Source organism: Melopsittacus undulatus, chromosome 4 (assembly GCF_012275295.1).
Source record: "Melopsittacus undulatus isolate bMelUnd1 chromosome 4, bMelUnd1.mat.Z, whole genome shotgun sequence".
NCBI classification, from domain to species: domain Eukaryota; kingdom Metazoa; phylum Chordata; class Aves; order Psittaciformes; family Psittaculidae; genus Melopsittacus; species Melopsittacus undulatus.
The window spans coordinates 21,113,768-21,126,607 of NC_047530.1; the positions used below are offsets into that span (position 1 = coordinate 21,113,768).

Genomic DNA, 12,840 nt, shown 5'->3' on the forward strand with positions numbered 1-12,840 from the left:
AAGGCAGCTGTAAGGATGAAACTGAATAAAAGAGGGTATCACTTTGGATTTGCATTTTGTGGGATGCTAGATATTTGTTTAATCTTTGAATTAAAAGATACTCCACAACAACTGTTTATCCCCACACTAGCTAAAGCACATCCTGTTCTAACACCATATGCACCCTACTGAGGAGCAGCTGCTCCGGCTTGGTAATCCTAGGGGAGAACTCAAAGGAACTATCCCTGCACAGGGCTGTCTATATAACCTCTGTCAACTGTCTGCTTCCTAAAACATATTCTGTTTCACATTTTTTCTTTGTCTGAGATTAGACAGCTTCTTTTTCAGGAGCTCCCCTCTTTGAACAGCTGCAACTACTAAGGGAAATGAAATGTTTCTCCCAATCCCCTATAATCACACAGTGTTTCTTTTCCGCACAATTTTACAACTCAGTTCTCAGTATATCTTCAATTCTGTTTTTTAACCTTGAGCTGGGAAGCTATTTTCTCCTTGTTTCCTTCCTCCTGCCATCTGCTTCTTTTATTTTTTGAGAATGGGTGGAACAATCATCAGCCCAGGTGATAAACCAGCTCCTTTTCAGTTTTAGGGATCACTTGAGTGTTTGAAAAGCCCTCCCTCCTCTTCCCCCACTTCAAGTAGATGAAGAGGAAGAGGGAAGGTTCTTACTATAGTAATTTAATTTGTGTAGCTCAGTTTTTGTTACCTAAAAAAATGAGACACCAGAAAGAACTCTCAGGGAATAGAAAAAGGTTTTGTTTAAACAAAGAAACAAAACCCAAATCTTTCTATGTAAGGCTAGGAGGCATGAAGTATCAGTCTATGTCATAGTTGTTTCCCTTCTTATGTGGTGTGAGAATGGAAAGACAGCACTAGCGACTTTGATAATGCTAAGAGACCTGCTTTACACAGAAGACATCTCAAAATATAGGTTACGCCTCTGCCTTAAAACTTACATCAAATAGCACTGTAAAGAGACAATGCACATGGCTGATTCTAGTGTAAAAATGAAAATCGCACAACAAAAATATGCTTTAAAAATAAGACCTTCAAGTTTCAGCATGTTGTCATTTCAAACACAGAGAGTATCTTTACTACAGTAATAGGAGAAAGCAAGGCAAGAAAGGAGAGGAGATTACATTACAGGTCTGCAATAGCAGTAACAAAGATGCATACCATGGGGCTAACAGCTGTGGTACCTTTGAGGTCAGGTGCTGCTGGGAAATGAAACAAAAAATAGAATGAAAAGGAGTTTATAGATTGAGTAGATAAAAAGAAACTTCTTTCTAGTTGCTCCAACCTAACTGTGAACAAGCAGCACCTGAACAAGTAGTTTGAATCTTCTGCAACAGTACTAGGTCAGTACATAACTTTTATTGGTACTGCTTCTAAGAAGAACTGCAGTTGTTGCATTTACCTTCACAGCAGTTTCCCAGTATAGCTCTCCACATATGCTGAGCCATTATGTTCTTGACTCTTAATTCTATCCTTCCTGCCTACAGCTTTAGGAACTATAAGGATCAAGTGTATTGATAGAGGATCTGTGATTCATAGGGTTTATTTTCCACACTGTCTGTGGTGCTATAGCATTGCTTTGGAGCTTGGGCAGCTGTATTGCTTGCAAAATTGAAGCCCAGTTCCTCACAGGACAATCATGTAGTGGGAACATTCAGGATATATTTTTCATTTTTCATCTTCCCCAGAAGCTCCTTTGTTTTCATCTGAAACTACGATGTGTGCAATAGCACTCTATCAGCCTCTCTTGCCTTGACATTGCCCAGCATAGTTGTCTGTATTCTTGCAATATTTCTTGTAATGTGGATTATTTTCTCTATAAAAGGCAAATCCAGTCTGGGACTTTCCCGGATTCAGCAAAGGAATGGGCAATTGTTGCTGTTAAAACACGTAAATCTGAAGCCACTATCACCTGGCTTAAAGGGTGATAAAAAAGGGGTGTTAAGAAAACCCTAAAGGAAATATGTTCATTCAGGAGTGAAGTACATATTAGGGTCTGTGAAATTGTGAAGGCATCTAGAGAACCAGCTGGAAGGTGCTCTACACAACATTTGTGGTAGAGTTCCTGTTTTCTTACTCCTTATTGTAAGCCTTATAAATTGATAGTGCTAAATACAATCTCTTGCAAGATACCTAGTTTTGTACAGGACACAAAACATGCTGTTTTGAGCTAACTAGTACAATAAAATACCTAGATGTAAATATATCTTCCAATTAGATTTGTCTATTGGAAAATTCATCTTTTGCCTATTGGCAAAGCCTATAAAGCATGTCAGGTGGTTAATTTTTTCCACACACCACTAAACTTCTATTGCATTGAGGCCTGATTAATAATTTTGCAATGGAACAACAACTTGGAGGTTTCCTAGTTTTCCAGAAAAGAAAGGGGGAAAACAAAAAAAAGTAAAAAAAAAAGAAGGAAAAAAAAACAAGAAAAAAAAAGGAAAGAAAGAAAAAAAAAGCTATCGTATTTTATATTTGCCCATGTGCTTATTGCTTGTTTCAAGTTACAAGCAAATCAAGAGTTACTCTCATTTACTTCTGCAGCTGGGGTTTAGCCCAGCATGGAGTAGAAGAAAAAAAAGAAATTCTTGCTTGCTTAAAAAAAACACGAAAATTCTCAACCTATTTCTAAATGATCACAAAAGCAAACCACCTGTAAGGCCTTGAGGAAGAGCTCTCTGAAGGTTTTCATTGTCCTAAAGACATCTTCTAAAGACAATTTTGTTCGGTCCTCACAAAGATAATCAGCAAGTTCTTCCTTTTTCCCTTCAATGCTGACAAATTCCTTCTGTAGGTCCTTTGAAGCCTCAAGACTGTCCTGAGACACAGTTTACAACACAATTTATGTACATATAGCAAATAACATATTCTGAGCTGCCCAGAAGACTTGAACCTGTTAACACAGATCAGTCAGTTTAAAAAAAACTGACTATTAAGGACAGTTCATGCTAGGTGATATTTTCTTCTTCATTGAACCATCTGATTTTACCCACTTCTATTTGTCCCAAAGCAACTTATTGCATGTTGCCACTTTCATCACAGAACCATGTAGTAATTGGCACAACCTGGGATGACTGATCAAGACAGATACAGCAGTAGGGTTTCTGTCTTTTAGCTTTACTTAAGTGACCCTGTTTTGCGACCATGAAAAGCTGGAATGTTTGGAAATATGGGAAAGGAGGGAAAAAACCAAAAAAGGCATATAGCAAATCTGTTCACTTTTTTCCCCGAAGAGCAGTGAGACAAAACATATTTCTGTACTGCACTGTCTGCATTTATAGTTGCATCCTACGTTTCATTAGGGCCTTCCTTCCTTCTGCCCCCACACAAAGCTGACTAGTCCTCAGCTGGTTCCTCATGACAATACCACATTACAGAAGTGGAGAAGAATATGAGATGCTCCTTCCACCAGGGCACGGGGGGGTGTAGCTATGAACCATTTCCCATAGAGCTCTATGTCCAAATGCAACCTGAATTACAGTGGGTTTGGGAAGAAGGATGGGAAGTGTGTCACACCCGCATTACCTACTTGAACAGATTTTGCATGCTGCATTTTTACATCATCTGTCGACAAAAATAAACGCTTCTCTATTTCCAACAGTTTCTTCAAATTGGCACCTGCCTCCACCTGCATAGCATCGAAGTGGATTCTGAAAGGTCCACAAAAAGGACAGTACATTGAAGGGGTGAGTCTTTTGTTTTCATTAAGTTAAAAGATTATTGCAAACAGTAACATCACTGCAAATGAATGTAGAGTTGATCATCCAACCCAGACCGTGCTTTTGTAGTAGTTCTCTAGATAAATCCTTTTTGGTGTCCTCAAACCCTTATTTAAGAAAAAATCTGTTCTATCTCTTTGTGCCAGATAAAAAATACTGAATTAGCAAAACTTGTTGGGTTTCTCAGTGCCTCCAGGTGTGAGCAGCATTAAAAGAGTCCCTTGCAGGGTTTGCATTGTGGACAGTTCTCCACAGGTCAACTCTGTAAGTCTGACTGAAGTAGAAGGCAGTTAAAAAACTTAAAACTTAAACTTAAAACTTAGAACCCAGCACATTTAGATCACTGAACATCAAGATTTAGTTTCAGGTAACAAAAGCATTTCCATTATGACATGATCCTGAAATAAATTAATGTTTCAAAACAACATCCAACTTATATTCTGCAGATAACTCAGAAAAGCCATAATATTTTCTGTTGCATTACTAAATAAAAAGACATAAAAAAAGCAGCTACTTAACAAATGCTAATCCATCTTCAGGTTTGAAAGCTACCCCTGCTTCTAGACACAAAGAAATCTCACACATTGAAAGGTTCCTATGGATTCATAGCAGGATTAAAAAGTGTTAATTCTGATGCTATAAATGTGGATTTTGATTAGTATAATTTAACATATCTCACTGTGATTCTTCTGAGCTCAACAGAAGAGCTGGCACTAGTCTCCTGAGGCTTTCAGGCACACGGGGGAAAGTCTGCAGAAACAGACTTCATTATTTTTACCCAGATCTATTAAAAACTTGTGTTAGAAACTCGTGCTAGAAACTCAGGGACTCCTGAGGACCCCCAATTGCTAGTAAATCACCCCAGTCATTCCCTCCTTACACCAGCTCTGCACATGTACCTCCTGATGGGCTTGCATATGAATATGACTAAGAAATTTCAGGGAAATTGCATGTTTCTATTGCATTATATGTAAGAATCTGGTCCTTGAAAATGAGGGAGTTCACTATTTGTGCAGTTTTATCCAAAATGAAAATCCACATGAAAAGTCTTAACCAGATTAATTACAAAACTCAACATTGTTTGGTGTTAGAAGGAAACCTCTCCCACAGCAGAGAAGTCCTGTGACCTTATTACAGACCATAAAATGACTCAGCTCCTGCTAGTTTTCAAGAGGTTGGTAATTCATACATGACAAAAACAAACAATAATGTCCTACCCTGCTGCCTTGGAAACAAAGTCAAGATCTTTGGGAAGTTGCAGCAGATCTCTGTGGTTCTTTTCAATCTCCTAAATTTGAAGTGAAAAACGGTTACCTTGCACAGTCAGCCAAAGAGTATGAAATTTTTTCAGCTGGACAACATCATGATTGAAAAATTAACCTTCAGTTTTCACACTTATAAGGGTAGGGATAAATTTTGTCTTGTTAATTTTTTTTCTCAATTTGGCATGTATAGGGGGTTAAAAAGAAAGCAAAAGGTCTTTTGACTGCTCAGGCTTACGTCCAATGTGCTGCCACAGTGCACAAGCTGACCCAAGAATTTGTCTTCTTACCATTAAAATTAATTTCATTTGACAGATGAGTTTGGAAGTAATGTCAACACAAGACAGAAGCTGGAGAAGAAAAGATAGAAAACAGCAAGCAAACATGTTAAGTGAATTTGAGAAAGGAAACTTCGTGTTAACTTCCGCACAGAGAGATGTGGAGAAGTTTTCCGTGTATTTCAGGCACAGAGGCCCACCTCCAGATACCTACTACTTAGGTCAAAGCCACTTAGTGTCTGAGGGATAAATACTTGAGAATAATGCACACAGGAACAATTTCAGTTTTGTTGTACCTCCAAAATGTAGTGAAGCAGAGTAATGTGGCTTTGGTTTGCTCTTGTTTCTGTTAGTCTGAGCAAGGCACTAATTTTAAAACCCCCAGCATCTCCAGTGTGATGCCCCTAGAAGATACAGAAAAACATTCCTTCCTTTGGTTTCCAAGTCTTGCATTTGTATTTTCTGTTAATCTTTAGAAATATAGCAATTAAAGAAATCAGTTTACTTACATAGTTCAGAAAGTTTCCAACTTTAAGAATCAATTGGCAGAAAACTAGCAGTCGGTGACTGGTAAGAAGTGCTGAAAAATAAGAAGAGAGGCATTTTCAATAAATAAAATTATCTGAAACAGGATTTTCCTTAGGTTTGACAGTGGCAGTAACAAAATTCTTATCCAAGATTATGTCAAGCCATCGTTATGGATTTGGAAATACACCAGTACAGAAATAAATCAGCTGAATGGAAGTGGAACAAGTTAGTTTCTATTGTGTTCTCTTCTCTGCAAATGGATGGAAAACTAGTTTTCCTATTAAGTTTGGAGTACACATGTGTCATCTCTGCAGCTGCTTATAAGGGAGAACTGCATATGAAAAAGTGTATAAACTTGTGAATGACTATAGCTCCCATTTCCAGCACATACTGCTCTAAGCTAAGAAAAGCAAAGGGCTTTTTGCCTCATTTTCATCCTTAGTGAGAGTGATAACCAGAAGTTCTGCATTTTAGCAGGAGAATCTGGGTCAAGAATAAAGCTTTTGGGAGAACTAGAACAGAAACTCTGATCCATGCAACAGGATGGATGGGGGACAAAGATGGACAGTTGGGGCTGCAGTGTGCTGTTGATTACAATGTAGTAAAGAGAAACTATAGTACTGACACCAGACAGCCAGGTATAGCCAAGTTTTATGTTCAAGCATAAACAAGTTTTGGAGTTTAAATGTTCAATAGGAGGTCACTGACTCTCAAACTATTGAACTGAAGCAAAAATCCAAGAGCAATTTCAAGGAAGATGACTTAAAACTAGAACCACGGCTAATTTTGAGTGGAGGGGGTGTCTGAAACACTGGTGAACATCACTTGCGGCATCCATTTTGGAAGCCAGGCCAGATTCTGGTATGTCACTGAGGCCTGCTACACTACAGAGCTAAGCTGGACTGCGACCAGTGTGCACTAGAGGAAAAATTGGAACCAATTTATTGTTACAGACAAAAATCTCCACTGCCCATAAAAATTTGACCTATATTTAAACAGAATCTGGTATCAACAGAAAGGAAATTTCCTTCCTCTCTGCAGAATCACTGGTAGGAAAGAGGTGAGTGTTACTTATGTTGACAGAAGGTCCACTCCAGAGCAGGACAGCACAAACTGCAATTCTGCAAGATGAACCCCAGAAGAAGGAGTCAGCAGAATAATTTTTACATTCATGACATATTCAGCAATTAAAAAGTTAATTTTTATTGGATTGTAGCATATGCTACCACTGATGCTATTCAAGTAAAAGAGAGGCTTCCTACAACTGTGCATGGGCATAGGCACAGTACTGATGCACTTACTTTCACAGGCTGTCCTGATGGCTTGTGCTTTTGGCCACAGACACTCCAGCAGAATTTTTGTTTCCTCACAAATCAGCATACATTCAATCCGCAACTGATAGCTAAAAGAGATCAGCAGAAAAAAACCCTAAGCAAACAACCCCACAAAAACAAACCTCACATGCCTGATTGACTTGTGTTCAGCCCATTTTTAGGCAAAGCTCAGTACCAGCATTATGTTCTCCTTAATGCTCTGACACGAGAACTGGATTATAAATAAACACATATTTCCAAAGATGTCCTAGAAACAATTGTCTCCTCTTTCAGAAAGCAATGTTGCACTGACATCTGGCAGTGACTTCCTTGCATAATGAAGCCATATTTTTTTCCAGTTCCTAGGCAGCACTAACCTGGATTTTTGTTCCTCCTTATAACTTCCCAAACAGAAATTAAAAATATTTTTGCAGTGATGTCCTTTAACAATATTTGTACCTCAATGTGGATTAAAGTTGTGGAAGAGCCATGAAAACTTTTTCTATAGTACTTTCAAAGGTAGATATAAGTTTTAGACAATTAAAAGCCCCATTTTCACTGTGAAATTTTTGAAAAAGCATCTTTGGTTGTGGCATGGCAACAGATCAGATTTATGGAGGGCTATTGCTATGACTTACAACATATCAACGTGTTTTTATGAACAGCATAAAGATTTTTCTGTGTATACCTCATCTGACTGGGTGAAAGCACAGACACTGCTGTGATTCACTCATGGGTTTGTGGGCTGTCTTTGGCAGACTGGAATCTCTAAACCAGTGGTGCAGTGTGAATCAGCAGGCTTGTGGTAGGATTCAGTCTGCAACTTGATGCCATACAGTTACTGTACACCAGTCAAGAGTTTCCTCATATCAAGGTTAAATTAACCGTAGTTTGCCAAAGGTGTTTGAAAGACTCTTCAGCCTTGGGAAGCAAAAGTTTCTCAAACAAGCTCTAGAAACAGTAGTCAGATGATTTATCCTGAAGACTGCATATCAGGAACATCTTTCTAGCACAGGAAACAGAGGTCTTAATTCTCACAGACAAATCTTACAAGAACCACACTCATAGATTGAAGACAAGGAAAATTTTGCTTACCTAGGAACTTCCAAGAGATGGAGATAAAACTGATCTGCATTTGCTAATTCTGTTTTTTCTTCTTTGAAAGACTTCAGGCTATTTATCTAACAAGGAATGAAACAGTAAAATAACCACACAAATATTTCTGGTGCCTATTGCTGCATACAAACATGAAGCTGGCTTTTCTGAATCTGTTGTGTGCACAGACAATGGCAGTAAGGCAGATATACAAGTCTCATATATGAACTGGTTTGTAAGGGCAAGCACATAGGTTTTGTCTTGACTGGAAGGTCATCTGCATTCATGCAGCATCTTGTAGGATGAATCCCTGATCCATAGGCAGGGATTCAGCAAGCTGCAGTGCACAGAAGTCCAGCAACCCTTTTAAAAAAGACAGGTACTTTCCCTTTGTCCTCATTGAAACCTGCTCTGAAAGGCTCTTTATTCACCTAAGTCCACAAATGCTAATGTACTTCATCCATATAATTAAAACAATGGGAGTAAAGAACAGCACTTTATCTACAGCAGCACTAAGTCTCCCAACAGGCTGTTACCTAACCCCTGTGTGAAGAGGCCAATGTGTGACTGGGGCAGACTTCCCACCACTCTACCTTAGAAGATCATTGACTGAGATGGTGCAGGGGGGTGTGAATTCCAGTTGTAGTTTCTTGCTTTTATAGTGCCAGTGTTTCAAGCTGAGCACAAAGGACACTGAACTCCATCAGAATAACACACTTAATAGATACCTCATGGTCTTCAGGCAGCAGTTTAAGTAGCTGCTTCAGTATCTCAGCATCCAACTTGGAACTGTCCCCTTTCTGAATCATGGCAGCAATCTCTTCATTGGAGCTGTATGAAAGAGAAGTGCTGTAGAGCAATGGTGTAGTGAGGAGTAACATGACAAACAGAAGATATCCAAATCTCTCAGCTAGCACTTTAGGAGTAAATGAAGTAATTTTTATTATATCTGCCTCACATTATTTTGGATCTTAGTCCTCAGAAGTACAGTGTAGATATAAATAAAGCAAAGGATTTTTTTAAACCTAAAGTAATATTCCTTATAAACTACATGTGCTTTCTGGGCCTTGTTCATCTTTACACAACAAACCCTGAAGGCTCTCCTTTTCCTGTGGGCAGCCAGTGTCACTGAGAAAAGATTTACTTTTGAATTTCTCCACTGCTTGCAGCAAAGCCAATGGCTTTCCTCCGGCTTGGAAGTACTTATAAAGATCCCAGAAGGTTTTACCCCAAATCCTTGCCTGAAACTTAGGCAGACAACGTGTCTTTGAAATGGGTCTGGACTGCTCTGATTTGGTGTCTGGAGAGGTTGTTTCCTGGTAGCTACCAGTGCTAACAGAGGCAGCACCCAGTTGCAGAGCAGCCTCTTCCCTCATGAGTGCAAGTGAAGCTCAATTCTTTGATTCCGCAGTCACTAGCTGCTCTCAGGAGAGCTTAACTGCTACCCAGGGAATCATGCAGAGAGAGGAAATAGCAACTAGATTAGGTTATGCACAGTTCTTCCCTACTGAAACTCAGTTTTCAATGGGAAAATAATAATATATAAAATAAAAGACTGATTCAGATTTATTCTTAACACAAAGGAGCTTCTAGGCTGAGTTACTTTTAGAAGCCCTCACAATTGCACAAAGAGCAGGGAGAGTGCAGAACATGCTGCAGTAATTTCAGAGAATCTAGGAGTAGAGATATTTTGAAAAAAGCCAGAACAGATTCCTTTATTTTGTTTGTTTGTTGTTTGTTTTTTTTTTTTTTCATTCCCTGTGAGGACTATGACTTAGTAAATTTCCATTTGTTTATAGAAACTATTTCCTATTGTTAGAAAATCTGCAGATTTAAACTATGTACCATATTGGATCTGAACCCCTGGAGATGTCTCTTTAAAATCAATTAAATAAATTGAAATTTCCAGTCAGGAATCTTCACTAATGCTTGCTGCCAGCAGTTGATATTTACGTCAATAATAGTAAAGAAAAATATGTTTTCACATGATTTTGCTATTAATTGTGACTATCGTGTCTTTAGGAATTAGTGGTCCTTTTTAGGTCTAATAACAATTTGAGACATGGTATTAATTGTCTGGAAAGAGACTGCCACATCTCACTGGTTTGTTGGTTTTTTTTTTTAATAAAATAAAAATTTGACTCCTTGTTAAAGAAAGATAAAATGTAAATATAAAGTATTTCTGCCAAATTTATCTAATTTAATACCTCAATAAACACAGACACCTCAAATAAGTAATTCACTTGGTGCTCTCCAGATCTTACCACTTAAATTGCTTCAGAAATATACTCAGAAGGAGGCTTCTTTTTGGACCTATGAATGTAATCTGTGGAGAAAGGAAGAAAAAGGCAGTGAGCTAGAAATACACTTACCATTATTTTAACAGAAATTTTAAGCTCTTGTTTGTAGGGCAAGATTAATTCTTCATAATAACATTATCAACACTCTTCCTTCATAGAATGGATTGGAAAAGACCTTTAAGATGATCAAATCCAACCATTATTACCCAGGACTGCCAAGCTGACCAAGTTCAGAGCAATTTGAAACAGTACAGGTTGTTAGATCTGTTTTAGAAAGAGGCAAAGATATAGAGAAGGGAATTGATTTGTCTAGAATATTCCAATTGATAAGAGTTAATATTTAAATTCCCATGTCCTCCTTCTCCCAGATGAAGACCTGTCCCTCAGCAGAGTTACTTCATGTTTAATTCTCAACCTCTCTAGTGCTTTGCTTAGGTAATCTCAGAAAATGATAAAAATATTTCAAGCTTTCTTATTATGAATGGTTGACAGCAATAAAGAGTGAATAAGCTTTTAAATTTCAAGGATTTTGCCTGGCTCTACAAAAAGTGAACAGTCCAAGTACCTCTTTTATTTTCTTTGGTTTTGGCCCCATTTTCTCCATAGGTGCTGTTGGTGGGACAGAGAAAAGTAGTTCCAAGCTTTCATAGTCAGGCTCTACAAGCTCCTTGCTGCTGCTTGGCATCACAGCCCACATGGAGCGGCTTTCTGGAATAGAGAAGCACAATGAAGAACAGCTGCAAGACACTCACCAGTGATGTGCCAGGAGTTCATTAAGAAGAACCACAGGGCATGACTGTTCAACAGATCTTTCCACTCAACACAAGAGTATTTTGTAATCTTCAAGATGGACCACAGAGGTAAAGCAGCACTTTCAAGGCAGTGTGATTTGTGGAAAACACACTTTAGAAGGTGAATGAAATAGGACACTAATTAGTCCTGGACAAATGTTAATTATTGTTAAGAATGGCAGTTCCCACAGATAGCAACCCAAAGGTCTGAAGGCTAATTAAACCTGGAAAAATTTTGCCACATTCGATTCACTGAACCAAAGACAGCAGATAAATTTAATGGGCTGCTTCAAATTCTCTCTGCTGCTGCTGACTGGTTACACATTGCACAATTGTGGTACCCCAAAAAGGAGATGTTGCATCCAATTAGGTAAATATCTCTTTTTGCAAAAGACAGGGACCCCAAGCCCAGCCTTATTAGTATAATCATCAGGAGCCACCTGAATAACACATGGCACTTCAAAACATGAGCTGTTCTGCAACATCTTTAACAAAGGATCTCACCTCCTTTTTCTTTAGGAGAGACTGCCACAGTGCCACTGAAGACATTAGGGATGAATATGAATTTAGATCTCTGCCCAAGAAAGCAGATTATGGCTCAAACCAATTGTGTTTTGTTTTGGTGGGGTTTTTTTACATGCATGTTTATATATTGTATCATAGCAGCAAGTTCTTATTCCCTGGTGTCAAGGCCTAGCCCCTCAACAGTATTGTTTTATTTGTATTCAAAGTAAATGAACCAATCAGCCCAGGGATAACAAGAAGCACGTACGTCTCACCACATCAGAGGGAAGCTTCTGCCAGTGAAACATCTTCATCCTCAGTGTTGGCGTCTTCTTAGGATGAGGCTGCCCCCCATAACCACAAGTAAGATGATTGCATTCAGGATTGCTGCATGGCTGGAGAGGTGTGAGTGATGGGGCATTTATGCCAGGCACAAGAAGTGGTGGAAGAGGCACTTTATGTCCAGGGGGTAAGGGTGGAGGGGCTGGTGGCTGTGGTAACAGAGCCGACAGAGCAGATTGTACTTGGGAAGATGAGGAAACACCTTTCTGGGAAGGTGACATGTTCCCTGGACATAGCTGCAGCTTCCTGGAAAGGCCAGTTGGAGAAAGGCTCAGGTCTGCACTGGGGTTCTCCTCTTCCAAGTCCATATAAACTTGAATGCATTTGTTTACCTTTTGAACAGATCTTCTAGACACTCTTTTGAGGTGATTTGGGCATTGCATGCTTGACAGCAGGTTCTCTGTGGCTTGCCCCAGTCCCATTTTCCTGTTCTACAAAACAATAAGATGGTACATGGATTAGCAAAGTTCCTCACAACTGCTAGCTCCCACAGAGAAACTGAAATAACAGTGACCTTCTCATTAAGGTAGCAGAGGAAATATTTTTATCTGCCTTGAAAGTGACATATCATGGTGCTTTCAGCTACGATGAGTCAGGAGCAAAGCAGTACTGCTGGTTATAAGACTCCATTTTGAATTCTCTTGATTCTTCTGCTTTCTTGTTGTGACACTTAAAGAAAGGAAGAACAAATGC

The 12,840-nt window shown here is 38.9% G+C and overlaps 1 protein-coding gene across 1 annotated transcript; it reads right to left on the minus strand.

Moving 5' to 3' along the window:
• Positions 1 to 2,632: 2,632 nt before the first annotated feature.
• On the minus strand, positions 2,633 to 12,300 carry LOC115946593 (inverted formin-2-like). The gene is made up of 11 exons (XM_031049451.2): positions 12,074 to 12,300; positions 11,076 to 11,218; positions 10,475 to 10,536; positions 8,939 to 9,041; positions 8,211 to 8,296; positions 7,104 to 7,204; positions 5,784 to 5,854; positions 5,571 to 5,678; positions 4,952 to 5,022; positions 3,545 to 3,665; positions 2,633 to 2,833 (listed from the first exon to the last, which is right to left on the minus strand). The coding sequence occupies exons 1-11, from the start codon at positions 12,117 to 12,119 to the stop codon at positions 2,633 to 2,635; spliced, it is 1,113 nt and encodes a 370-aa protein (XP_030905311.1). The 5' UTR covers positions 12,120 to 12,300.
• Positions 12,301 to 12,840: the final 540 nt, after the last annotated feature.

Excerpts from the sequence above, each read along its gene's own strand:
- LOC115946593 (XM_031049451.2), bottom strand. The coding sequence starts at position 12,119 with ATGAAGATGTTTCACTGGCAGAAGCTTCCCTCTGATGTGGTGAGAC. Across the intron at positions 8,297-8,938 it reads TGCTGCCTGAAGACCATGAG|ATAAATAGCCTGAAGTCTTT; the intron begins GTATCTATTAAG and ends ATTCCTTGTTAG. Across the intron at positions 5,679-5,783 it reads TTGGAAACTTTCTGAACTAT|GGGCATCACACTGGAGATGC; the intron begins GTAAGTAAACTG and ends TGTATCTTCTAG.